We start from the raw sequence: 26,113 nt of genomic DNA on the forward strand, positions 1-26,113 counted from the left end.
TTCAGCGTGAGTGACAAAGCAAGAGTCTGTCTCAAATAAATAATAGTAAAACTGGAAAAGAGCAAACGACATGGTATACTTTAACTTGGTAAGTGAAAATTTTCACTTATGTGTAAAATATTTTACCAAATTTGCATATCTTTTGTAAGGCCGGTTGCCCCGCTGGGAGTTTGAAGACGCCCATCTCCCTCCCGGCTTGAAAATTACGTTATCAGAATATGCCCCTCATCTAGCTCCACCTTGGAAATCCCCTCTGCGCCAGGCACCTAGCCCGCCTCGGAAATCCCCTCTGCGCCCGGCACCTAGCCTCGCCCTGCCTCAGAAATCCCTTCTGCCCCCGGCATCTAGCCTAGCCCCGCCTCGGAAATCCCCTCTGCGCCCGGCACCTAGTCCCGCCTCGGAAATCCCCTCTGCTCCAGCACCTAGCCTCGCCCTTGGAAATCCCCTCTGTGCCCGGCACCTAGCCCCGCCTCGGAAATCTCCTCTGCGCCCGGCACCTAGCCCCGCCCTTGGAAATCCCCTCTGCGCCCGGCACCTAGCCCCGCCCTTGGAAATCCCCTCTGCGCCAGGCACCTAGGCTAGCCCCGCCTTGGAAATCCCCTCTGCGCCCGGCACCTAGCCCTGCCTCGGAAATCCCCTCTGCGCCCGGCACCTAGCCCCGCCTCGGAAATCCCCTCTGCGCCCGGCACCTAGCCCCGCCCTCGGAAATCCCCTCTGCGCCCGGCACCTAGCCCCGCCTCAGAAATCCCCTCTGCGCCCGGCACCTAGCCCCACCCTCGGAAATCCCCTCTGCGCCCGGCACCTAGCCCCGCCTCGGAAATCCCCTCTGCGCCCGGCACCTAGCCCCGCCCTTGGAAATCCCCTCTGCGCCGGGCACCTAGTCCCGCCTCGGAAATCCCCTCTGCGCCCGGCACCTAGCCCCGCCCTTGGAAATCCCCTCTGCGCCGGGCACCTAGCCCCGCCTCGGAAATCCCCTCTGCGCCCGGCACCTAGCCCCGCCCTTGGAAATCCCCTCTGCGCCCGGCACCTAGCCCCGCCTCGGAAATCCCCTCTGCGCCCGGCACCTAGCCCCGCCCTTGGAAATCCCCTCTGCGCCCGGCACCTAGCCCCGCCTCGGAAATCCCCTCTGCGCCCGGCACCTAGCCCCGCCCTTGGAAATCCCCTCTGCACCCGGCACCTAGGCTAGCCCCGCCTTGGAAATCACCTCTGCGCCCGGCACCTAGCCCGCCTCGGAAATCCCCTCTGCGCCCTCTGCGCCCGGCACCTAGCCCTGCCCTTGGAAATCCCCCTGCACTCAGCACTTAGCCTGCTCACCGGAAGTCCTACCTACCTGCCAATACCAGCTCACCCCATCCACATCCTGTTTCTCCAAATCCAATGGAAGGTACGTCTTTGCTCCTTATAAAACCCCACTCCTGAGGGGAGTCGGGCTTGACTTCCCTGGCCCCTCTCACTGGGACCACAGAACCTCGCCCGGGAGCTGAATAAATTCGCATCTAATTTTCTTGTGCTGGCCTCAGTTTCCTCATTTTTAACTCAGCAATAAACCTACAGAGAATAAACTTTACGTCTTTAAATGGAAATTTCTTTTCTTTTCTTTTTTTTTGGGATGGAGTCTCACTCTGTAGCCCAGGCTGGAGTGCGGTGGCACAATCTAGGTTCACTGCAACCTCCACCTCCTGGGTTCAAGCAATTCTCTGCCTCAGCCCCCTGAGTAGCTGGAATTACAGGTGCCCCCTACCATGCCCAGATAATTTTGTATTTTTTCTATCTCTTTTTTTTTTTTATTTTTGAGACAGAGTCTTGCTCTCTCATCAGGCTGGAGTGCAGTGGCGAGATCCCGGCTCACTGCAACTTCCGTTTTCCGGTGTCAAGCGATTCTCCTGCCTCAGCCTCCCGAGTAGCTGGGACTACAGGCGTGCACCACTGCGCCCGGCTTTTTTTGTGTTTTTGGTAGAGATGGGGTTTCACCATGTTGGCCAGGATGGTCTCCGTCTCTTGACCTCTTAATCCACCCTGCCTGAGCCTCCCAAAGTGCCGGGATTAAGTGCTGCCATAAATCTGCATTTAGAGGTAGTGTCCAAATTTTTGCAAAAGTCTTATCTTTGTCAGGAGACCCCTCACCCTGCCTGGGTTCCCATGACTCTGGCCCTTTAAGAAGAGGCTAGAACTCTGGAGAGGTTGAGGTCTCCCAGGAACTGAGGGACAACAGAAGAGTCAGAGACTTTGGAGGTGTGGTGGGGGGGACCCTCCTGGCTGGGGTGGCACACACAGCGGCCAATCAGGTAGAGCGGGGAACTAGGGAGGATGACTCATCCCCCGCCCCACCAGCCCCTGTAGCTCCGCACCCCTCTATCCTGCTTTCCCTCTCTAGTTCTGGCCCTTTCTCCACCATCTCTTTCTCTACCCTTTTATCACTCCCACTGCCTTGGCTCCAGAATGGTCTTTACTTCTGGCTTACAAGAGTTTGTTAGCTGATTTTCTTGGGTTTCTAAGGTTAAAACAACAACAACAACAAAAATCACAGGTTGGGCGTGGTGTCTCATGCCTGTAATCCTGGTACTTTGGGAGGCTGAGGCGGGAGGATGTCTTGAGCCAGGAGTTCAAGACCAGCCCAGGCAGCATAGTGAGACCTCGTCTCTACAGAAAATACAAAAATTAGTCTGGTGTGGTGGCATGTGTCTATAGTCCCAGCTACAGGAGGCAAGAGGATGGCTTGAGGCAGGGAGTCCAGGTTACAGTGAGCTATGATCATGCCACTGCACTCCAGGCTGAGTGACGGAGAAAGACTTTGTCTCAACAACAACAACAAAAACCCACAAACACCACATGTATTCTGCAAATGAGAAGGTGATATCCTCAAATGTCGAAACGTTTCCGTTTTTATGCCTTTTTGTCAATTTGCTTTTTTTGCTAGTACCTCTTAGAAAAAGGTAAATGCTAGGGGCATGGGTACATATCCTTGACTAGTCCTAAAGTGAATGTGCTTCTCCATTTAGCCCTTTGTGGTGTGTTGATAATTTTATTTAGATCCTTACATGAATTTGCATAGAGTTGTTCTAGATGAGAGTTGGGTAGAGAACATATAATAATGTTTTGCTTTTTGAATCCTTTTTTTTTTTTCTTTGAGACGGAGTCTCACTCTGTCACGAAGGCTGGAAGGCAGTGGTGCAATCTCAGCTCACTGCAACCTCCATCTCTCTGGTTCAAGCAATTCTCGTGCCTTAGCCTCCTGAGTAGCTGGGATCACAGACATGCGCCACCATGCCCAGGGGTTCACCATGTCGGCCAGGCTGGTCTTGAGCTCCTGACCTCAAGTGATCCTCCTGTCTCGGCTTCCCAAAGTGCTGGAATTACAGGCATGAGCCACCACGCTCGGCCTCTTTTTGAATCCATTTTAATGTTTGTAATATAATTGAATTATCCTACCTCTGGTTTGTTTGAAACACTTTGGTGTTACTTCTATCACTGATTTTTTTTTTTTCTGGCCTCCTCTCCCTCCCCAGTTATATTTTTCTATGTAGGCAATGTTTCTTTCTTAACCAATTTCCATAACCTCTGGCAGTTATTCGGAAAAAATATCGTTTACTGACTTCACCACAGCTATATGCCTCTCCCCTCCCCCCACACTTTGAAATATAGTCTGGGGTTCCTATCCCAATTTATGGTGATAACAAAGTTGCTTTTGTTTTTACATTCTATAGCCCTCCTTTCAAGATTGATAATATTTGTATACCCTTTTGTTGCTCTGATTATTTAAATTAATTGAATGTTTTAAGTAAATGAATTATTCAGCACAAGGCCTCTTCTGCCAGGTTATACTAGCTTGTGAGTCATTTATCTGGATTCATCTCTTGGTTGTGGGAAATGTGTCTTCCAGTGGCTTTCCAGAAAGGTACGTGAATGTCAAAGCATAACTCAGAAATATTGTTTGTTTTGAGACAGAGTCTCGCTCTGGTGCTCAGGCTGGAGTGCAGTGGCGCGATCTGGGCTCACAGCAATCTCTGCCTCCAGGGTTCAAGCGATTCTTTTTCCTCAGCCTCCCGAATAGCTGTGACTACAGGTGCCTGCCACCACGCCCAGCTAATTTTTTTTCCCTTCCTTCCTTTCCTTCTTTCCTTCCTTCCTTCTTTCATTCTCTCTTTCTTTTCCTTTCCTTTCTCTTCTTGACATGGAGTCTCCCTCTGTACCCCAGGCTGGAGTGCAGTGGCACGATCTTGGCTAACTGCAACCTCTGCCTCCCCAGTTCAAGCGATTCTCCTGCCTCAGCCTCCTTCTTTCCTTTTTTTTTTTTTAAACAGTAGAAATTCTTCCCATTCTTTGTGCTGGTTTTGTTGCATTTACTCAGCTTCGAATGGGAACCATTCTATCCTCACCTTCTGTTTGCACTCAAAGGTGTGGGTAGATTCCCTTCCCCGTTTATCTAGGAATCTCTAGGTAACCTCCACCCATGGTGGAGACATAGACACTGATACCTATTTTCCTGTTTAACCTCTGAGTTTCCCAAAGAGGGTTTGGTAGAAATTAAATTCCTGGACAGCCTTCCCCTGGAGCTTGTTTCTACTGAATCTGTCTCTGAATTTGTTGAACACCTCAAGAACACACCCAGCTCTAGAGAGGTGGGGACATGGCTTGCTTTCTGGGTTGTGGGTTAGTTCCATCATTTCAGGGAGGTACAGCCACTTTGTGGAAAAAGTTGGGCAGAACAAAAGTGTCTCTTGAATTTAATTGATCCTAGAAGACTGTGCCAACATTGAGGGGGAAAAAAAAAAAGAAAAGAGGCCGTCTTGGAATCAGACCCATCTTGGCTCAAAGTAAGACTCTGGAATGTAGTATCTGTGCAAGTTGGGTAAAATTATTTCACCTTTCTGGGGCTCGGTTTTGCCATAAATATGAAAGCTAGTCGTGTCGCTCTGGGAAAAGCGGTTTGTGTTGGTGGCAGCTGCGCCCCCTCCCAATAGGTTAACAAGAACACGCCCCTCCCGTTCCTAGCGCTACCTCCCCCCGGCCGCGCGGTGGCGCTGCGTCCCCGCAGCGGCCGGGGCCTCTCTGGGGCGCTCGGACGCGCAGGCCCGTGGAGACGCCAAGGGCTGCGGCCACGCGCGGAGAGGCTGCGGTGAGTGCGGCGGGACTGGGGTGCGATAGCCTCGGCCCCGGGATGGGAAGGGGCAGCTGGGCCGCTTGGAGCACGCCCCTGCGATCCCCGAGAAGGAGCGCAGCTCAGGGTGCGGGGCCACCTTCGGCATCCGACGGCAGGCGGGGCCGAGAGCCTTGCGCAGCAGCCGGGAGACCTCTCCCCTAAGCCCTGACTTCCCGGGGGTCCCTGGCATCACTTCCCCGCAGCCGGGCCTTGGACCAGAGGGTTTCTGAGGCTCTTGCGGTGCCGGCTTTGCGGGGTCGTGGGTGATCCCGGGGTCTGTGCTCTGATCTCCGGTCCTGCGCGTCTCCCCTACAGGCTCTCCCACCGGTCACCCTGGCCCTTCTCTGCTTGGACGGTGTCTTCCTCTCCTCAGCCGAAAATGACTTCGTCCACCGGATCCAGGAGGAGCTGGACCGCTTTCTGCTGCAGAAGGAGATGTCAAAGTAGGCTGGTGTTCGGGGCGAGGGTGCCCCATTGCTGAGAAAGGCAGAGTTCCCAAGCCGCCTGTGTCCCCTCCCCCGGGTGGTGCCTGGCCGCTGACTCTGACCTTGGCCTTTAGTCTCCATAACGCCAGCTGCCTCTTCCAGCTGCATCTTTGTAATTCTGAGCATCGTCCGGAGACTGAAGGGGCCTGGCAAAGGGATGGGGATGGGACCTGTGGGTCCCTGCGATCACCTCTCTCTATGCTCAGATCCTTTCAGTACACCTGGGTCCCATGGGACAGAAGGGAGCCCAGTGTACCTGGGAGTGGACCTGGTATGGGTCAGGCCCCAGGGGCTGGCCCTGGATCCCTGCTCAGCACTTCTCCCTGTCCCTTCCCAGGGTTCTTCTTTTCCCTCCACTCTCCAGTCGCCTCCGGTACCTGATCCATAGAACAGCAGAGAATTTTGATCTCTTGAGCAGCTTCTCCGTTGGGGAGGGCTGGAAGAGGAGGACGGTCATCTGTCACCAAGACATCAGGTGTGTAGCCTCCCACCTTGGAGTGCCTGCAGCAGGGGTATGTGGGTGGCTGGCCAGCTGGTCAGCCTTTGGAAGGGCAGGGCGCTGGGTGGAGCTAGGGCTGGGACCCCCGGCAGCTGCCATTCCTAGCCAGTGCTGCTTTTTGCATCAACAGTGGGGCAGACATGCAGTTTGTGTAATTCTCCTGGCAAAATCAGCTATATGGTTGGGCCAAAAGAGAGAAAGGAAAGAGAGAGAGATCTGTTTGAGGAGGGGAGGGGGGCCTCCCCAGCATTCCTCTCAGGAAGCTTGTGCCCCACAGAGAGCAGAAACGCCCCTGCCAGGCTTGGGTCCCCTCTGCTCCCATGTGCATCTCACAGTGGGCATCTTATTGTAATGATTATGATCCTGGTGTTTGAAGTTACATGTTTTTCTGATAGCATAATTCCTAAATGCAAGCGCTTACCTCCCTAGTGTGTAATTGAAGACAGACTGATTTCTAATTTGAATCACAGCACTAGAGGGTGAGCTGGCTGCTCTGGGCTTGTTCAAAAGTGACAGCTCACATCTGTAATCCCAGGACTTTGGAAGGCCGAAGCAGGTGGATCATGAGATCAGGAGTTGAAGACCAGCCTGGCTAAGATGTTGAAACCCCACCTCTATTAAAAATACAAAATTTATTGAGGTGTGGTGGCAGGTGCCTATAATCCCAGCTACTCAGGAGGCTGAGGCAGGGAATTGCTTGAACCTGGGAGGCGGGGGTTACAGTGAGCTGAGATCGCTCTACTGCACTCCAGCGCCTGGGCAACAGAGTGAGACTCCGTCTCAAAAATAAAAAATAAAAAAATAGTGACAGCCTCTACCATGATTTCTTCCTAAGGGATTTTCGAGGGTTATTTTGGCTGTGGTTTTCACCTAATGCTGACCTGATTGTCACTCCTGAATGACAGGTGGCTCCAGTAAATCATTTTCCTTTGGGCCCCTGCACACTCTGATGACCTCCTCCCATTCCTGCTCCAGGGTACCCAGTTCAGATGGCCTCTCGGGCTCCTGCCGCCCTGCTGCCTCCTACCCCAGCAAGTACCATGGTCCTCGGCCCACCTCAAACCAAGGAGCAGTTGCAGGGCCCCGAGGTGCCCGGGCTGGCCGGTGGCATCGTGGACGCAAGCCAGACCAGCCTTTGTATGTGCCCCGGGTGCTGCGCAGGCAGGAAGAAGGGGCGCTGACCTCTACCTCGGGGCTCAAGGGAGAGGCCCAAGCTGGCAGGGACCCAGAAGAGTCTGGAGATGTTGGTGCTGGAGACCCCAACCCTGATCAGGGACTCTCTGTGCTGACGACTCAGGGAACAGAGGACCTAAAGGACCCAGGACAAAGGTGTGAGAATGAGCCACTGCCTGACCCTCTTGGCCCTGAGCCCCTGGAGCCTGAGAGTCAGTCAGGGAAGGGAGATAGGGCGGAGATGGCCACACAACTTGAGTCCAGCCTGCAGCTGGACCTGGAAGAGGGGAAGGAGAGTCCACTGGAGAAGAGGCTAGTGGCAGAGGAGGAAGAGGATGAAGAGGAGATGGAAGAGGACGGCCCCAGCAGCTGCTCAGAGGACGATTACAGTGAGCTGCTGCAGGAGGTGATGAGGCTCTTGATCCCGGAAGGGGAGGGCGGAGGTGAGGTGGGTGTGGCCATGGGTGGATGGGGACCAAGGGTTATGGGTGGAGGGCAGGGCATGTGCAAGGGGAAGCAGGGCTGGGTGTTGGGTGACGGGGATTCCTTAGGGAACACAGGAGAGGAGGTGTGGATTTGGGCTGGGGCCAAGGAGATGCTTGACCCTGGGCAAGTTATATTGTTTTGCTGAGTCAGTTTCCTCATCTGATGATAAAACCAGATGATAATACAGGCGTCACTGGGTCATGGAGGGACTCTGTGTTACCAAATGATAATACAGGCCTCACTGGGCCATGGATGAGACTCTGTGACCAGATGATAATACAGGCCTCACTGGGTCATGGAGGGGACTCTGTGTGACTAGATGATAATACAGGCCTTACTGGGCCTGGGAGGTAACTCTGTGTGACCAGATGATAATACAGGCCTCACTGGGCCATGGAGGGACTCTGTGTGACCAGATGATTATACAGGTGTCACTGGGCTGTTGAGGGACTACGTGTGACCAGATGATAATACAGGCCTCACTGGGCCATGGAGGGACTCCGTGTGATCAGATGATAATACAGGCCTCACTGGGTTGTGGAGGGGACTGTGCAGACGCTTCGTCATGTGTTACTGATGCCAGTCATGGAAATTACTCTTTAGCCTGAAGTTTTATCTCACAAATCTTGTTTCCTTGGAACCATGTGTCTGCCCGAGACTGGTGGTGCGTTCTGGTGGGAGGGTGGCATCTTTTATTGCTATTTTATATATAAAGAATGCCCACCACAGCCCTGCCAAGTATCAGTCACATCGCTAGTAGGGGAGGGAAAGGTCTTGGACTTGCCCAGCTCTGCCTCTGACTGACTTTGCAATTTTGGGAGAAATTACCTAACTCTTGGGCCTTTGGTTTCCCCATCTGTAAAGCAGGTTTCTAGAATATAGTTCTCAAGATTCTCTGGAACGTTATGTGTGTCAGTGCCAGTCATTTAGTGGGGACTCCATACAAGTAAGCGCCCTCCCCTAAAGCCCACACTTCTTGACCTTCCAGCCCAGCCTGCCTGCTGCTGTCTCGCCCCGACTTTTGCCAGGTGGGCCCCTTCTCCCCTCAGAGCTCTTGGTGCATGTCTAGGCTCCCCTTGCTAAAGGGTCCGATCTCTCCTAGATCACACACAACCTGACGAAGAAGGAGATTCAGATAGAGAAGATCCACGTGGACACGTCCTCCTTCGCGGAGGAACTGCCTGGCGAGAAGGACCTGGCCCACGTGGTAGAGATCTATGACTTTGAACCAGCGCTCAAGACGGAGGACCTGCTGGCAACGTTTTCTGAGTTCCAGTGAGTGGTGGCGAGGGAGGTGCTGCCTTCGGAGAGGAGCAAGGACACCCGTTTGTAGTTGCGGGTGCTTGCCTGCCCCGCCCCCAGTGCCGAATCCTCCACAGAGAAGTGGGTGTGTGGCCTGGGCTCTGTATTCCTGGGCAGTTTGCCCTGCCGGCCATCCCTGGGAAAGGGAGCACTGATCTGTGGGTTGCAGACACACTCTGGAGGCCCTAGACCTGGGCGGATCCCCCTGCTTGGCCACACGCCTGCCAGGACCCCACATGCCCTCCCTCAGTCTCGAGGGACGCAGCAGCCCCCTCTTCTCCCCTTTCCCGATTCCCAGTGGCTGCTCAGTGCGTCTCCAGCAGGCTGCGGGCAAGCTCCACGTGGGAATTGTTTCCAGGGTGCACTGAGTTGCCTGGTGGGGCAGAGTGGAGGTTGGGATGGTGGCCAGAGGCGGTACTGAGAGACGGGACTTCCCTCTTCCTCAGCTTCGCCACAGGCCCTTAGATCCACCCTCCTGGCTTTCCTTCTTTTTTCTTTTCCTTTTTATTCTCATTTCCCATCTTTGCTTCCTCTTCTTGGTTCCTGCTCAGGCTTTCTTTCTCTTTTTTTTTTTTTTAAATGGAGTTTTGCTCTTGTCGCCCAGGCTGGAGTACAGTGGTGCGATCCCGGCTCACTGCAGCCTCTGCCTCCTGGGTTCAAGCGATTCCTCTGCCTCAGCCTTCTGAGTAGCTGGGATTACAGGTGTGTGCCACTACACCCGGCTAATTTTTTTATTTTTAGTGGAGTCGGGGTTTCACCATGTTGGTCAGGCTGGTCTCAAACTCCTGACCTCGTGATCCGCCCGGCTTGGCCTCCCAAAGTGCTGGGATTACAGGCGTGAGCCACCCCGCCTGGCCTTCTCTTCTCTATTTTGAGACAGGATCTTGCTCTTTCGCCCAGGCAGGCATGCAGCGGTGCAATCGTAGCTCACTGCAGCCTCAACCTCCTGGACTCAAGTGATCCTTCCACCTTGGCCTTCCAAGCAGCTGGGACTACAGGCATGCACCACTGTGCCCGGCTCTGCCTAGGCTTTTAGAAACTCTTTTCTGCGTGGCACTCCTTGCTAACTCTGCTTCCCAAAAGCCTTCCCCTGTGCTCTGCCCTTGAGTGGGAGAAGAGCCACAGGGGCGGTTAGGGGCAGCACGCTCTGTTCTTCTGTTCTGTACCTTGATGGTGCAGCCAGGCTGGGGCCCTGTGCCTTCCTCAGCTGGGTGGGACCACAGTGCCTTAGGCCTCTCACAGGCTGCAGGGTAGGTGGCACTGTGGTAGCACTGTCCTGGGCAATAGGAAGCATGGTGGGCCTGCTGGTCTGAGGTCCTGTTCCCCTCCCCAACCTCAGAAACCCTTTCGACCCCAGCCTCACACCCCATGGCATTGGCCGAGAGGAGCCTCTTCCTCCTTGGGGTCATGCCATACGAGCTCTTTGAGTCCTGGCTTCTTTAGTTCTGGAAACTGGTGGCCTGCCTGACATACTGACAGGAGTGACATTTGTCTTTCTGAAGCTGACCATATGGGCTTCAGAGAAAGTTTGGTGCAAATGGTGGTCTCCGTCCCAGAGATGGGCCCTTGCCTCGGGCTCATGGCATCTGCAGGCTGGAGGTCAGGGAGCGCGGCGGCAAGACTGGAAGAGGAGTTTGACTGCTTGCTTTCCTGATCGTGCTGTCTCCTTTCTCCCCACAGAGAGAAGGGGTTCAGGATCCAGTGGGTGGATGACACTCACGCACTCGGCATCTTTCCCTGCCTGGCCTCAGGTAAGGCACCCCCGGTGGGCCTAGCCCTCGCTCAGACCCCCACTGAGAGGGAGGATCTTGGTTCCCTGGGTGGAGGCCACCGATCTCCTGGGTGCAGACTCAGCAGTTCTTGGGGTTCTGTTCCCAGCCTAAAACACAGGTGGAGCCGGGTGGTCTCTGGCCCATAGTTATGTGTCTTCATGTTGAAGGTCTTCCTATCGTGTTAGTGCTTTCTATGAAAAGGCATCAGATTCAGGCTACCTTTGCGGAGGAAGGGCCATGGGCCAAGCCCAGTGGATGTCCCTGTATTAAACCACAGGACAGCGCTGCTTTAATGGGCCAAAAGCATTCGAATTCTGGCAATTTCATATGGTTCAAATAGATACGTTCTTACTCGATTTTCACTTCAGCCTCAAGATGTAGGTCAGAGCCAAGCATGGTGGCTCATGCCTGTAATCTCAGCACTTTGGGAGGCTGAGGCGGGTGGATCACCTGAGATCGGGAGTTCGAGACCAGCCTGACCAACATGGAGAAACCGTCTCTACTAAAAATACAAAATTAGCTGGGTATGGTGGCCCATGCCTGTAATCCCAGCCACTCAGGTTGACACAGGAGAATCGCTTGAATCTGGGAGGCAGCGGTTGCGGTGAGCCGAGATTGTGCCACTGCACTCCAGCCTGGGCAACAAAAGTGAAACTCCATCTCAAAAAAACAAAGATTTGGTCAGGTTACTCCATTGTGCAGCTGGGGAGACCTGAGGCTCCCAGAGTGTGGGGTGTGTGCTCCAGGTTACACAGCCTGAGTGTCACCGCTGAGAGTGTCACGGCACCTCCCCGTGACTCTGGTGCTCCAGTCCCCCTCAGCCACTTGCCTGCATTGCCTTGCCACCCACCGTGCTTATGTTTGGTGCAATTTGTAGTTACCCTTACCATGCCCCCTTCACTGGGCTTCCCAGAAACAGCCTTCTGAACACCCAAGATGGGGGCTGGGAGTGTCATTGCTGGTGGGGCCAGTCCTCAGGAGGGAGGGGGCAGTGTTTAGGGAGGGAACGAGGCAGTGTGGGGTCTCAAACCCCAGAGAGGGAGGCTGTGGAAAGGAAGGCAGGGAGCGAGGCCAAGAGGCGGCCCTGTGCTGTGAGAGGAATGAGCTCTGGCTGAGGTTGGCTGTGGCATTCTGGTCTCCTCCAGTCTATGGCGGGAGCAGGTTCCCTGGGCTCAGTTTCCTCTTCTGTCAAACAGTGGGCAGCTTGGACCGAAGCCTCTCCCAGCTCTGCTCTGCTCTACTCTGTAAATAGCTGGGGTGCTACAAGGCCAGGTGTGACTTGGGGCAGTGAATGCGTTTCCCAGAGGGTCTTGAGTGGTGAAAGGGAGAGAGGTGCCAGGCACGGTGGCTCACGCCTGTAATCCCAGCACTTTGGGAGGCTGAGGTGTGTGGATCATGAGCTCAGGAGATTGAGACCATCCTGACCAAAATGGTGAAACCCCGTCTCTCCTAAAAATACCAACATTAGCTGGGTATGGTGGCGTGTGCCTGTAGTCTCAGCTACTCGGGAGGCTGAGGCAGGAGAATCACTTGAACCTGGGAGGTGGAAGTTGCAGTGAGCCAAGATGTTGCCACTGCACTCTAGCAAGACTCTGTCTCCAAAAAAAAAAAGGGGTCAGGGGAGAGGCTGTGTTAAGCCCTGGGGCTTTGGGAGCTGGGAGCCCACCTCTTCTGATGTCAGAATCACAGCCTCACCGTGTTCCCCGATTGGCCTGGGGTAGGTGTCCTCTGGGTGCAGGTGTCCCTGTGCAGGCCCGTGGGGCTCTGGGGGATGAGGCAAGCAGGTGGCAGTCATCTCTTGCCCATCCAGGGCGGTGTGGGAGCAGCCCTGCCCTGAACTTGGCACAGGTGCATGACATGGCTGCATGGGTTCAGGGTGATAGGTGTACCTCGGTGTCCTGAGGAGGAGGGCATGACTTCACACCTGCTTTCTCTCTGCAGCTGCTGAAGCCCTGACCCAGGAGTTCTCGGTGCTCAAGATCCGGCCTCTCACGCAGGGAACCAAGCAGTCAAAGCTCAAAGCCTTGCAGAGGCCAAGTAAGGAAGCGAAGTCCCTGGATGGGGAGGCTGTGCATCTGTGCATGCATATGCGTGCGCGTTGTGTCTGGGCTGGGCAGGTCTTCCCCTCTATTCATTCTTACCTCTTGATTTCTCTGCTTTTTGGGAGCCCTGGGCTGTAGTAGTCCGTGGGGCTGTGTTCCCCCTCCCTAGCAGGCCTGGGGGTGTCTAGGGCGGGGGTCTTCCTTGGGGAGTGGCATCTGCCAGCCACCACGCAGGGAGGCCTCCTGCTCACACCCTCTTCTGGGCACCACACAGGGAAAACCTTGGTCTTTCTTCTGGAGGGCCCTGGAAACCATATCCACAGGGCCGGGAAGGGCCTAGGCTTTGGGGTCCACTCTGGGTGTGATCCTGGCTCTGTCAGTTACTTCAGTTGGCCTTGAGGAAGTCACTTAGTGTGTGAGTTGGTTTCTTCTGTAAAATAAGCAGACAGTGCAGGGTAGCCTGGAGGACTGAGAGCATGGCATACCTGCCTGGAGCTCTGAGGAGGGCATGTAGAAGGTACCAGATAACCATTGGTGCCTCCCTTTCCCCTCCTCCTTCCAGAAACCATGGTGGGAGATTTTAGACATGAGTTTTCCATGACTTCAAAGTAGCAACTAGTAAAACGGGCCTGCAAGACGTCTGCTGAGGCTAGCTGTGCTCTCACAGTTGGTTACGTAGACTACATGGTCCTGCGTTTCTTGGAAGAATAAATATCCTGTCCATAGGTCTGTGAGCTCTGGGTGTCCCATCCTGACTTAACATCCCTCCCAAAGGACCCTAAAAACCAGGGAGGTGTGCAGGATGAACCCCTTAGCCCCCCCTAGTATACTGACAAGAGAAACAAGGGCATGGAGAGGTGACAGGTTTGGCTCAGCATCCCCTGGGGGACCAGGATCCCTAATTGGGCCCCCCTTTTGAGCATTGGGCCATGCCATGGGCACACCTGGGCACAGGCCCCACACGTCACATGAGAGGCTGGCTCTGATGGCCTCTATGGCTGCTGTATTGCTGGGGGAGAGGCAGCCACGGCCTGGTATTCAGGTCCCCACCGTGGGCTTTCCCTTCTAGAACTCCTGCATCTGATGAAGGAGAGGCCACAGACAAATGTGACCGTGGCCCGGAGGCTGGTGGCCCGGGCCCTGGGACTCCAACACAAAAAGAAAGAGCGGCCTGCTGTCCAGGGTCTGCTGCCACCCTGAGGCCTGGAGACTTGGCTGGCCTGGATCTGCACCCCGACGTAGCTGGCGCCCCAACACCATAAGCCTTCACAGATGCCGGAGCAGCCCCACGCCACCCTCAGGCTTCATCATGAGGCAAGGTGGGCTTTAGTTCAGTTTAGTCCCAGAAATGGAGAAAAAATAAAAACTCACATTGTTCTAATGTGATTGGTTTGAAATGGGGTCTGCGGGGGACGCTAGAGGGTGCTGTTCCACCTTGCAGTGGAGGCCTGCAGTTGCTGAAGGAAGGTCACTGGAGGAGCCTGGCCGGGAGGCTCCCTGCTGGGCCTGCAGGGCCTCTGTGCACAGCCTGCCTGGTTTTGGGCGCTGGGTTCACATGTGGTTTGGGTGGGTGGTGCCAACATGGTCCTACCTGCCCTCTGGTTTGCCGGGCCCTCACATGCTATTGACACAAGGGGGAGCCCCTGTGTCTGGGTGAGTGGCTGGCTGGAACTAGCCTCCCCCACTGCCACCAGGAAGAGCTGGGAGCCCCTGTCCTGTGAAACGATGCCCTCCTCCTTTGAGAAGTGCCTTGTGGCTGTTTAAATCTAGACTTTCCGTCCGGCCCTAGCACAACTTCTATACCTCCTGACAAGTGTCAGTAAAAACCATAGGAGCTCAAGAAAGGTTATGATTCCTGTTCTGTGGCTTTTTGCAGTCTCCTTGGACTACTTCTCTCAGAGGACAGGAGCTGCCCCTTTTAGAGCCTATTGAAGGAGGCCCCTGGTGGCCACGCTGGGCTGGAGGGGATCTGGGGACCCATGTCCACTGCAGGGAAACCACAAATGTATCCGAAGCTCTGCTTCTGGCCACTGAACATAGGAAGCCCACTGCTCAGGGCCCACGTGCTGTGGGTCAAAGGAAACATAGGCATGTATCATAAATCTTTTATTCCAAGTTCAAGTATGTGTAAGTGTCTGTGATGACACATGGTATTCGGTGAGCGTCCCTGTCACCCAGGACCCTGGGTATAGCACCGTTGAATCAAAAACCCACAGAATTGGAACAATAGGAAGATGAGTCACTTACACAGGTGGGCTGGTTTTTCGTTAGAGCTGTACTTCCAAAGACCCAGATGTCCGATATTAAATACCACTATATTTGTGTTTCAAAAGTCTGTGAAAATATAATATAATATATAGTATCTTGAAAAATAAGGGGGGCAGGTAGAGAGAGAAGCACCAAGTCTGGGCTCACTGAGTCAGACACCACGTGGCAGCATTATCTATGTGCCTATAGTAGACTATAGTAGAGGGTGCTGGTTTCCTGGGCAGAGAGGTCTAGACATTCAAGTTTGCTGAAAATGACCTAAGAGGAGGAGAAATGGGATTTGACCTGACCTTCTCTTGGGTGGTGATGAGACTGCATTTGTCCACGTGTCACTGGAGAAGAGTGTGGCCCCACTGTGTCTGTGGTGAGCTTGGTGGCTTAGATGGGACAAGCTGGTGACAACCTGTCTGTGGGCCTCATCCTGGGCAAGGTTGGCTCTTGGTGCTCCTCCTGCAGCGCTGTGGACAAACTGCACCCTCCAAGGCCTTTTCAGGCCCCAAGGTCAGGCAGCAGCCCCTGGCGAATGACGGGAACGTCCCCTTCCTCCTGAGTTTGGACATGGCTGTAGGGTCTGGATGGGGTGGGGGCCAGGCTGGGCGAGGGCACGTGGCGTTCATTCAGACTCACTTGTGGGGGAAGTCCCAGGGAAGATGTGGTGTGGCCTGAAGACAGGAGGTGACCACACAGCCGCCTTTACTGTGGAGAGAGCTGGTTGTTTAGGAGCCCGCTGAAGTGCTCAAACTTCTTTTCTGTCTCTTCACTGAAGGAACCGCCTGAGAGCGAGAATTGGGGAAAGAGAGTGGGTAATGAGATGCTCAGGCCTTGCCTGACCCTGAGCTAGGGGAGTGGGCCTCAGGGGCTCTGCTGGGACCCCCCCTGTGCGACCTCACAAGGACAGGTCCCAGGTGCTGGCCATCTCTAGGGCTGGGGACACAGCAGGTGCTCTGTCAAAGTTGACTGAACGAGTGGATAAATATAGTGCCTTTAATTTTAACCTCGCCAAGAGTGAGGCCCATGACTGTTCCTGTACAGGAAAAAGCTCTGCCTTCCCTTTTTGTTCCCAAATCACATCATCCAGGGAAAAACCGTCTTTACTGGAGACCAGAAATAACAGTGGTTTGCCAGCTTCCAGCTTTTGACAGAAAAACCTGATAGGCAGCATCCACAAATTGCTGACGCCCACATTTTTGAGGTCACATGCAAAATGAGCCAGTGGCCTCTGCTCTAACCCTTAAATAGCCTTGGGGTCTGCACTGGGCCAGCCCGGGGCCTATACCACCCTCTCTCCGTGGCCCGAGCTGGCTGTAAAAACTTAGTCTCCATCCAGGCCTGTGTGTCTGTGGCTTCCGTCCTGAATGTGGAAATGTGGTGCTGGCTGCATTCCCCAAGCTCTTTACCCAAATTAGGAAGCTGACTCTGGGTCCTTGAGAAAGTAGGGCAGCTCTCGCCTGCTTCCTGGAGCAGGGTGGCCTGGGCCTTACCTATGTGGCAGTTGTACATCCAGATGCGGTGGCCGTCGTAGCGGCTTCTGCACTTCATGATGTTGTTGGAGTAATCGGATTCTGCAACCTCGTAGTTGGGGTTAATGACAACCTGTGGAGAATTGGGACAGAGGAGGCTGCTGGTTCCCTCTGCGGCCACCTCCACCCAGGCCCGCGGCTCTGTGAGACCAGTGACCTCGGGGAAGGGAAGCATGGCAGGTGCCGGGACCCAAGAGAGGGGTCTGTGGGTCTCAACAAAGTCCTTGGGGCAGGACAGGGAGATCCCACCCTCTGTCCATGTCAGTGTAACACACACCCCTCTATGCAGAGTGGGCCTTCAGAAAGGGGTCACCCCCTCTTGGGAGTTCCGGGAGAGGCAGGAGTTGGGGTCTGGGGAGGCCCCAGAAGATGCTGAAGGGAAGCAGAAGGGTGCAGGAAGGACTGGGCAGTGTGGGAAGAGGGCTGCCTGGGCACTGGAGATGGGACACTCGTCACAGCCATGTGACTGTGGACACGTCCCTTCCTCTCTATGAAGTGATGGGTGGGACGTGGGGATCCGTGTCCCTGCGTGCTCTGCTGGCCCAGGGCTGGGCTCTGGGGCTGCTGGAGAGGCTGCACCCTCTCCCCGTCCTTCCACCCCTCCTGCCTCCGCATCCCCACAGCTGCAGGGATGTTGCCCAGAACAGCAGGAATAGGAAGGACATATTCTGAGAGGGTGTCTGTGAGGGGACAGCAAAGAGGAGATTTGGGGTGAGGACCCGAAGAGAGAAGAGAAAGGCAGGTGGAGGGAGAAAAGCCAACAGCAGTGAACAGAGGGGCAGAGGATCAGGTGACAGGCCTTGCCCGAGGGTCCTGCCACATTTGGAAGGGCTGTGGCCCACAGCAGTGAGGCAGGTACAAGCTGCTCATTCAGGAACATTCTCTAAATTTGGGGCCCCAGAAAGGCCTGAACATGACCCTTCAGCAGGCCGCTGGGCCTGCCCAAAGAGGTGCTGTGGGGAAGGGTGGCCAGCCTGGCAGCCAGCCCTGTGCTCGGGCCCAGTGGGGCTGTTCTGGGGCCTGCACTGGTCCAGCTGTGTCCTGCTGGGACCCTGGCCCTTTAGCTGAGAAGGTGCAAGTCTCATTCTGCTGGGGCGGCTTGAGTTTTATTTTATTTTATTTATTTTTTCCCCCGAGACAGCATCTTGCTCTGTCACCCAGGCTAAAGTGCAGTGGTGCAATTTAAGCTCAATGCAACCTCTGCCTTCTGGATTTGAGCAATTTTCTGCCGCAGCCTCCAAGCAGCTGGGACTACAGGCGTCTGCCTCCATGCCTGGCTAATTTTTTTATTTTTAGTAGAGACAGGGTTTCACCATCTTGGCCAGGCTGGTCTTAAACTCCTGACCTTGTGATCCACCCGCCTCAGCCTCCCAAAGTGCTGGGATTACAGGCGTGAAATCTACCCAACCATTCTAGCTGCCCCCTTGTCTCTGGCTCACGCATGGTATGGGGCAAACACAGGTCCACATGCCAAGGCCTCTGGCTGTGCAGGCCAAGGCAGCGCTCTGGCCACCCAGGTGTCTCCACACTGCAGCTGTGAGGGCAGCAGATGCAGCAAGGGCTTGTGCTGGGGGCACAAGGGCCACTGTGACATGTGGGGTGGAGGTGGGGCTGGAAATCTGTGTTCCCCATAGTTGCTCTCCACTCATCTACTGCAGGCCGAAGTCTCATGAGGGCCTGCAGGAAGTGGCTTTAAGCCCCTGTGTGTCTGTGAATCTAGGAAAAGATGAGAAAGTGGATAAAGCAGGGGCCACCAGGAGCCAGGAGGCCTCTTGAGCCCCACCTCTGAGCCCTGCACAGCCCCTCTGCATGGAAGCCTACTTCCCCCTCGCCCAGCCCCTCCTCCTGTCCTTCACAGCACCACTGATCTCTGAAGTCAAGGCCAGCACTTGTGTCCCATCAATCCCCAGGCAGGTGCTTGTAGTGCCTAAAGCTCAATGTCTATATTAAGGGGAATGTGTTTTTTGATTAATCAGAGGCATTAATATGCTTCTAATGAGTCCATTTGCTAACTGTATCATTTAGGGGCCCGGAACACAAAATACAGAGTTGATGTGTCTGGGGTTGTGTGGCAGTGAAATCAGGGCAGTGATGACACCCCTTCCTTGGGAGATTAAATGAAACAATGCATTCCCCAGGCTTAGATATTCAATGGATGGCACTGGCCAGAAAACAGGGAGAGACACTCTCACCCAGCAAAGTGAGAACAAACCTTAAACAGAAACCACAGGCAGTGTATACGTGCACATGGCCACGGCTATTCATCTTTTAAAATAAATAACCCTCTGGCTAGGCCTCTCCAAGTCTGTGGTTCTGGGCCTGTGGGTGGAAAAGTGTTTGGCTGTCTGCTTTCCAGCCTCTGAAACTGCCCAGGAATCCTCTGAAAGCCCCTCTGTGGTCTGTTCTCTGAAGGTGTTTCTTCAGAGGGCTGTCTGTTGGTGGGGACCGTGTGCCAGGCCCTGGGCTGGCTGAATGCCCCCTCAGGAAAGCTTTCAAGGTGGAATGACACATTTCTGCACATGCACCTTGCTGCCCAACAGGGCAAGCTGCAAAATGAGAGGGGTGGGGAACGTGGGAGACAGTGAGAGGGTGGGATAAAGCTTCTGCAGGTGCCGTGGACCCAGGCACCGGGAGACATTAGGGGTACAACACCCCGTGTCTCCCCCAGTTAGAGCCCTGGCCAGAACATGCAGCTGTTTTCAGGAAGGTGGGAAGCCAAGGCCCCCTGGCTTCTCCTCAGGCAGGGTATGTAGAAACAAACCCTGGGAACTCCTCTGACAAAGAAGGCACCTGGCCAGGCTGTCTCTCCTGTTCAATATTTTACTCTTACAGATTCACTTCTTTGCAGTGAGAATGGCCCCATCTGTAGCTCTTCTTTTATGAGGCAGATACTTCTGAAAGAACTAAGTCACAGGCACTGGCAAGTGACCCTCCGTTTATGATTTTGCTTTCAGTCTTGACAGCACAGACCAAGGAAGGCTAGGAGTACTAAGAGAAACAGGGATGGTGGAGAGAACAGCTCCACAGGTGACAAGAGGGGTGGGTTCCTGAGCGTCTATGGAGTGAACTCTTGGCCGGAGGAGCAAGTCTAGCCTGCCGATGAGTTTTAAGTTGCATATACCAGGTGTTAACTAAATTGAACATCAGTGTCTCCGGTGTCTCTGGTCCTGTGCATGCCCTATTCCTCAGGCCCTCAGGCCCTCATGCCTCACATCTTTGGGTTAACTGATGGGACTGTGATGGCCTCTGGGGATAGCACCTTGCCCTTTAGACAGCCTGACTTCCATGCCCCTGTGTGGACACCAACAGGGAGGAGCCTCTGGAGGTGGCCCTCCCCTCCCAGCCTCTGCAGGGCTGGAACCCCTTCCCGGCCACCTCACCTGGAACAGGTAGTCTCCAGGGGGCACGTCAGTGATGTCAACCCACTGGCAGTCGATGTCATGGCGGTACATGTCCCAGCAGCCCATGGTGATGCCCTGATCGCCGAAGTTGGCGCACTCGTAATTCTTCTGGATGTCTGCAGGCGGTGGGGAGGGGAGCTCATCACCATATAACCATGGTCCCACTGCCCAGCCTCTTCCTGCTCCCAAGGCTCCTACCACTGCTTCATCTGGGCTCAGCATTCCATCCCACTATGTGGGTTTCTAATCTTTCTCATTTCAGTAGAACCCCCCATTCGATTCCCTACCCACATCCTGCCTTTTTGTTCAGGCCGGGCTCAAGGTCCCCTTCCTCCCTGAAGCCCTCCCTGACCACTCTGATCCACCCTGGACTTTATGTGACATCCTCAGCCTGGAGATGAACTGCACGTGTATATACCGGGGAAATCTCTGGTGTCTGTGGCTTAACATTACATGGGGTTCATGCTGTCGGTCTCCTCTGGAGGATCAGCAAGACAGAGTGTAGGACGTCTCTCTGACACTTACATGTTATCTGCACATAGTAAGAGGTCAATACCTGCCTGCTGTGTGATTTCACGGCAGGCCGCTTCAATGAATAACAAACTAAACACACATTTATTGAGAAGCTGCCATGCCCAGACACTGCTCTAAACAGTGGGTATAGTGAGAAGAAATGACAAGTCTCTTCATGAAGAGCCCCCAAGGCTGCAGGTGCGCAAACAGGGTGATCACAGAGCAGGTGTGGCGACCTACTAGAGGTGTGAGCAGAGTGCCACTCCTGCCTTGGTAGGAGGGGCTCCAAAGGGGGTATTTGAGTTGGAATTGAAGGGTGAGAGCCTGGCGGGGTAGGGAACTTGGTGTTGAGACACAGGAAAAAAGGTTGGTGGCAGCCAGAGCGGGAGAGGCGGAGGCATCAAGGTCTGAGCTACTGAGCCCAGATGGAGCAGGTCCTCAGGGTCTGGATCTTGTCCAGGAGGCCCTGTGGACCGACCAGTGCCTGTCAGCACAGCTCTGGGGGATCCTGGTGCCCTGGAACCAGATAGTGTCCATGCTCCCAGTGCCTCACTATAGTTAAGGAAAGTCCAGGTAGGAAACGGCGGTAGTGGTCAGAGTGACACAGGGTGAGCACCAAGCCTGGGCTCCAGCCAGGTGATCGTGGAGGTGGGGGCACTGGAGTCCCTCTGAAGCCGCCCATCTCCCCATTCCGCCCATAGATACCTCCTTCACACTCTGTGTCCTCCAAGCAAAAGCTGGCCTTGTGGCCCTCTGCCACCTTGGTGCCATTGAGGTTCAGCAGGTCGTAGTGGGTGAACACCTCCATGCTGTGGTAGTGCCTGCAGGGAGAGAGAGATGGCCTGGAGGTCAGTTTCTGGAGCAACTGCTGCTTGCAAGCAGAGGCCTGGCTGGCAGTTTGCCTCTGGGAAAACTTCTGGGGGACAAGAAGGAGCCGGGTAGGGAGAGGGGTAGATGATAGGGGCCTGAGGAAAAGGAAGCCAGTGCTTCAGAGGCAGCTTCAGGGCTCTGGAGTCAGACAGCTGCTCACCTTGCTAGGCCTCCGCCCTCTCCTCCACTGAACAGGAATGACCATCATAACGCATGGGGTGCTGTGGGCACCGGAAAGGTGAGCGGATTAGCCAGCACTGCATATGATAAGCACAGGAGCTCCAGCTATTGTGTTTGTTTTTTTTTTTTTTGAGACCGAGTCTCACTCTGTCGCCAGGCTGGAGTGCAGTGGCAGGATCTCAACTCAAACTCACTGCAACCTCCACCTCCTGGGTTCAAGCAATTCTTCTGCCTAAGCCTCCTGAGTAGCTGGGATTACAGGTGCCCACCACCATGCCCGGCCAATTTTTTGTATTTTTAGTAGAGAAAGGGTTTCACTGTGTTAGCCAGGATGGTCTCGATCTCCTGACCTTGTAATCTACCCGCCTTGGCCTCTCAAAGTGCTGGGATTACAAGCGTGAGCCACCGCACCTTGTCAGCTATTGTTTTTTTGTTTGTTTGTTTGTTTTTTTTTTTTTTTTTTTTTTGAGACGGAGTTTCGCTCTTGTTACCCAGGCTGGAGTGCAATGGCGCGATCTTGGCTCACCGCAACCTCCGCCTCCTGGGTTCAGGCAATTCTCCTGCCTCAGCCTCCTGAGTAGCTGGGATTATAGGCACGCACCACCATGCCCAGCTAATTTTTTGTATTTTTAGTAGAGATGGGGTTTCACCATGTTGACCATGGTTGGTCTCGATCTCTCGACCTCGTGATCCACCCGCCTCAGCCTCCCAAAGTGCTGGGATTACAGGCTTGAGCCACCGCGCCCGGCCCAGCTATTGTTTTAATACGCGTGCAACTGGCTCTCACTGCCCCTTCATGGTTGATGCACTTTCTTTGGACTAATTATAAAACCCCACATTTTGGTGTCTTTTTAAACGGAATATGGTAGGGAGAAAACAAAAAAAGGGAAGGGGGCGTGATTAAGGGGGAGAGATGGAAAGGAAGAGAACGTGTGCCCTGCACAGGACATGCAGGTGCCCTAGGGTCGTGCCTGTGCTTCAGACCTGGTCAGTAAAGGCCTGCAGCTTTGCCTCCAGCCCCGGGAGGTGAGCAGCGAGTCTGCTCCTCACGTTGCATGAATAGAGCAAGAAGCAGCAGAAAGACAGCTGGGAAGCCTTCTGGGAAGGAGACACTGACTCATCCTTGGGGGCACGCTGCAGTGGCAAAGGGAGGTGCGTCCCTGGGGTTCTGGAAGGGAGTTCTGCTGGGAGAGCTTGTGCAGGCAGGCTCCAAGTCCCTTGCCACTGGTTTACATAACGACACTCCCTCTCTTCCCTCGGGAGGAATTGAGAACAGATGCAGTCTTGGAACACAATGTGATGCGCTTGGTTTAGAACAGCCCTTGGTTCAGAATAAACAAGGGAAACGGGGCTGTCTCCTGTGGCTGTGGGCCTTCCCAGAGCCTGCACGGACCAGGACCAGGGCTGAAGGGAGCAGGTTGTCTTAGCCCGATTCCAACCTGCAACGTGCAACAGTTCCTACACGCTTGTCTCCGCCATTACAGGGACATTTGGAAAATGGGGGAAACTGACGAACAAGATGCCAAGTCATGAGCAGAGTCCCCGGATCTGCGCTTCCTCTTCGGCAAAGAGGGGAGGGTGGCTTTATCCGCTCTCGGAGCTGCAGAATTGAATAAGGTGAATGGTGTCAAATACCTAATGCAAGGCCGGTAGCAGATGAGTGCTGAGGACTTGACATACCTGCCCCCTTGCTTGCGACACTCCCATCACAGCAGTAACAGCAGCAGGAGTTTTATCACGTCCACTCCCACTGGGCCTACACTTCCGCAGCTGTCTGCGTTTGGCCTCAGGTTCCCTCTGCTGTGTATGGCCGTGAGCGCACGGGGAAGATAGCAATGAGCAGGAACAGGACAGGCTTCTTGGGAGGAAATTCGAGGCTCTTTTCCCTTCCTCCTGCATTTGCCTGTGCTAAAAATATCGGGAGTTGCTAAGTTGGCTTCCCTCAGTCACTCATATTTCTGGGTAAAATGACACGGAGCCCAGGGTCCACTGAGATTGTTCACAAGGAGGCATTTTGTGGCTGCTGAAGTGACGACTTTGAAAAAGTCTATTTTGGCTTCTTGAAGGAGCAAGAAGAGACATGAGGTCTGACTCACTGCCTGAAAAATGTCTGCATCGCTCAGAGAGGAGCTTATGTGACCATGTTTACCAGCTGGAAAGACTGAAGAGAAATAGGTTGATGCTCCGTTGTCTAAACAGAATTCAGACGGAGTGCACAGACAGACTCTTGTAAGGCTAACCCTGTCCTGCTCCTCAGCTTCCTGCAGACTTGATTTAAGTCTTCCCCAGCTTCATTTTTTCCCCTGCAAACTCAGAGGGGAGCAGCTGGTTTCGTGGCCTCCCAGTTTTCCCTGGCTCTGACTCTGTCCTCTCGGGCGTATGCGGTCACCCCTCCCTGGGGCTACATCTTTTTCCCAGCTACCTGGATTAGAGCCTAGAGCACCCCCTGCCACCAGCACTACCCACCCATACCCCCCAGGAAATACAGAGGACTCCGGGAAGATGGGATGGCAAGTCTGTCGAGGAAGGTCTTCCTTCTCTTCCCAGGCTGAGCTGCTGTGGTGTCTAGTAGGGGCCTGGATACCTGGGGCAGAGTTAGGGAAGCCTGGACTTGGAAGGAAAATCTAGACGCCAAGGGGAGAGAGCCTGACGCTTGGCGGAGGTCACTTGATCTTGACAAAAGGAGGCACAGCCTTCTACAGTGAGACCCCAGAGCTCAGTGGTTTTTTGGTTTTTTCTTGAGACGGAGTCTCACTCTGTCACCCAGGCTGGAGTGCGGTGATGTGATCTTGGGTCACTGCAGCCTCCGCCTCCCAGGTTCAAGTGATTCTCCTGCCTCAGCCTGTAGAGGAGCTGGGACTACAGGCGTGCGCCACCACACCTGGCAAATTTTTTTTTTTTTTTTGAGACAGAGTCTTGCTTTGTTGCCCAGGCTGGAGTGCAGTGGTGTGATCTCGGCTCACTGCAACCTCCGCCTCCCAGGTTCAAGTGATTCTTCTGCCTCAGCCTCCTGAGTAGCTGGGATTACAGATGCCCACCACCATACCCGGCTATTTTTTTGTATTTTTAGTAAAGACAGGGTTTCACCGTGTTAGCCAGGAAGGTCATGATCTCCTGACCTTGTGATCTGCCTGCCTCAGCCTCCCAAAGTACTGTAATTATAGGTGTGAGCCACTGTACCTAGCCCAGAGCTCAGTGTTTTAAGACATGGCACTTGCCAAGAGAGGAGGTGTTAGATGTAAAACGAATGGCAGATAAAGCTGGTTCAGAGGAAGATGGGCGATGCAGGTATGTTCTTTGCTATCCTGGGTCACTGGTGGCCCCAGTGAAACTCGCAGCCAGCCTTGGTGCCCCTTGTAGAGGAGACACTTGCGATCTACATCTTTTCCCACTGCAGCCATATGCCCCCGGGGCATCTGGAACGGACAGTCCTGGAGGTGCTCTGCGACAGTGGGGCAACCCTCCTGTCCTCTTTTCAGAGAACACTGGGGGTATTTCCATCCCAGGAGGAGCGGCTGGGAAGGCAGAGGCCCTCCTGCCTGCTCCACCTGCCATCCCCCTGTGCCAGGCAGCCCCTTGGCAGCAGCAAGCCCCACAGATACAATGTGGGCCTCAGATGGGCTCCCAGGGGCCACATCACATCTGTGGGCTTTGAGCCTCCCAGAAAGCTGCGCCGCACATGGGGCAGGCAGGGTGGAGGGAAGGGAGTCTCTCCTCTTTGCAGCCATGCCATCCCTGACCCAGAGGACTGTCATCTGAGCTGCAGCCCACTCCCCCTGCTTCTCCAACTCCTAGCTGCTCTCCCGGGGCTCCCCTGAGGTGGGAGGGCCAAGCCCCTCGTCCTGTGCAGCCTGGTGTGCATCTGTGCCCAGTGCCCTGTCCCATTAGAGCTGTGGCACATTGTGCCAGTCGAGCGGGCACATCCCCACAAGCGGCAGGAGAGGGACTGCATGGAGAGCGTCGGCCAGGGCGCAGTGCACGTGAGACAGAACAAGTCCGGGGGCAGCTTCCTCCAGGTATGGTTGCCGTGCAAACTTCCAAGGTGGCCAATCTCGGTGTTTCAGCCAAGGGCTTTCCAAGAACAGAGCCCTCCTCCTTGAGGCAGCATCAGTTAAACTGGAAACAGCATTTTTTTCCCACTTTTTTGAGCCAGGGTTCTCAAGCGAGGCTCCAGATGGCCTTCAGAGTGTCTGCAAATCTGCTGACATAGGCTATTAAATTTCTAGAAATGTGTGTTTTGAGGAGAGGACAAGCCAGCTCTCATCAGCTTCCCAAAGGAAACCAATAGAGGTTTGAGGCCTGGCGAAGTCACCTGGTGCTCAAGGGACCCCCCTTAAGGGACCTAGGATCTTATGGTCATCGTTTCTCAGCTACGGACCAGGACGGGGCGAGCAGAAGCTACGTGTGCCCAGCATGTCCTTCCTTCCCCTCCCAAGCCACTGACTGGAGTATCTGTAAGCAA

The 26,113-nt window shown here is 54.5% G+C and overlaps 2 protein-coding genes across 5 annotated transcripts in view; one reads left to right on the top strand and one right to left on the bottom strand.

Moving 5' to 3' along the window:
* The first annotated feature begins 5,066 nt into the window (after nucleotides 1–5,066).
* Nucleotides 5,067–14,280, top strand: R3HCC1 (R3H domain and coiled-coil containing 1). Its single transcript, XM_010347738.3, has 8 exons — nucleotides 5,067–5,116; nucleotides 5,456–5,583; nucleotides 5,963–6,100; nucleotides 7,100–7,703; nucleotides 8,886–9,058; nucleotides 10,766–10,836; nucleotides 12,799–12,894; nucleotides 13,969–14,280. The coding sequence occupies exons 2-8, from the start codon at nucleotides 5,576–5,578 to the stop codon at nucleotides 14,097–14,099; spliced, it is 1,221 nt and encodes a 406-aa protein (XP_010346040.2). The 5' UTR covers nucleotides 5,067–5,116; nucleotides 5,456–5,575; the 3' UTR covers nucleotides 14,100–14,280.
* Nucleotides 11,519–26,113, bottom strand: part of LOXL2 (lysyl oxidase like 2) — a 97,525-nt gene continuing 82,930 nt past the window's right edge. For 3 of the 4 annotated variants that reach the window (XM_003937173.4, XM_074384064.1, XM_074384063.1), the window contains exons 11-14: nucleotides 21,307–21,422; nucleotides 20,068–20,204; nucleotides 16,649–16,760; nucleotides 14,991–15,940 (exon numbers count right to left, since the gene is read on the bottom strand). In XM_003937173.4, the coding sequence (XP_003937222.1) occupies nucleotides 15,861–15,940; nucleotides 16,649–16,760; nucleotides 20,068–20,204; nucleotides 21,307–21,422 (445 nt within the window). In that variant the 3' untranslated portion in view covers nucleotides 14,991–15,860. Of the gene's footprint in view, nucleotides 13,330–14,990; nucleotides 15,941–16,648; nucleotides 16,761–20,067; nucleotides 20,205–21,306; nucleotides 21,423–26,113 lie in introns of those variants that run through there. The other variant, XR_012513273.1, reaches the window with a different exon arrangement.

Source organism: Saimiri boliviensis, chromosome 13 (genome assembly GCF_048565385.1).
Source record: "Saimiri boliviensis isolate mSaiBol1 chromosome 13, mSaiBol1.pri, whole genome shotgun sequence".
Lineage (NCBI taxonomy): Eukaryota > Metazoa > Chordata > Mammalia > Primates > Cebidae > Saimiri > Saimiri boliviensis.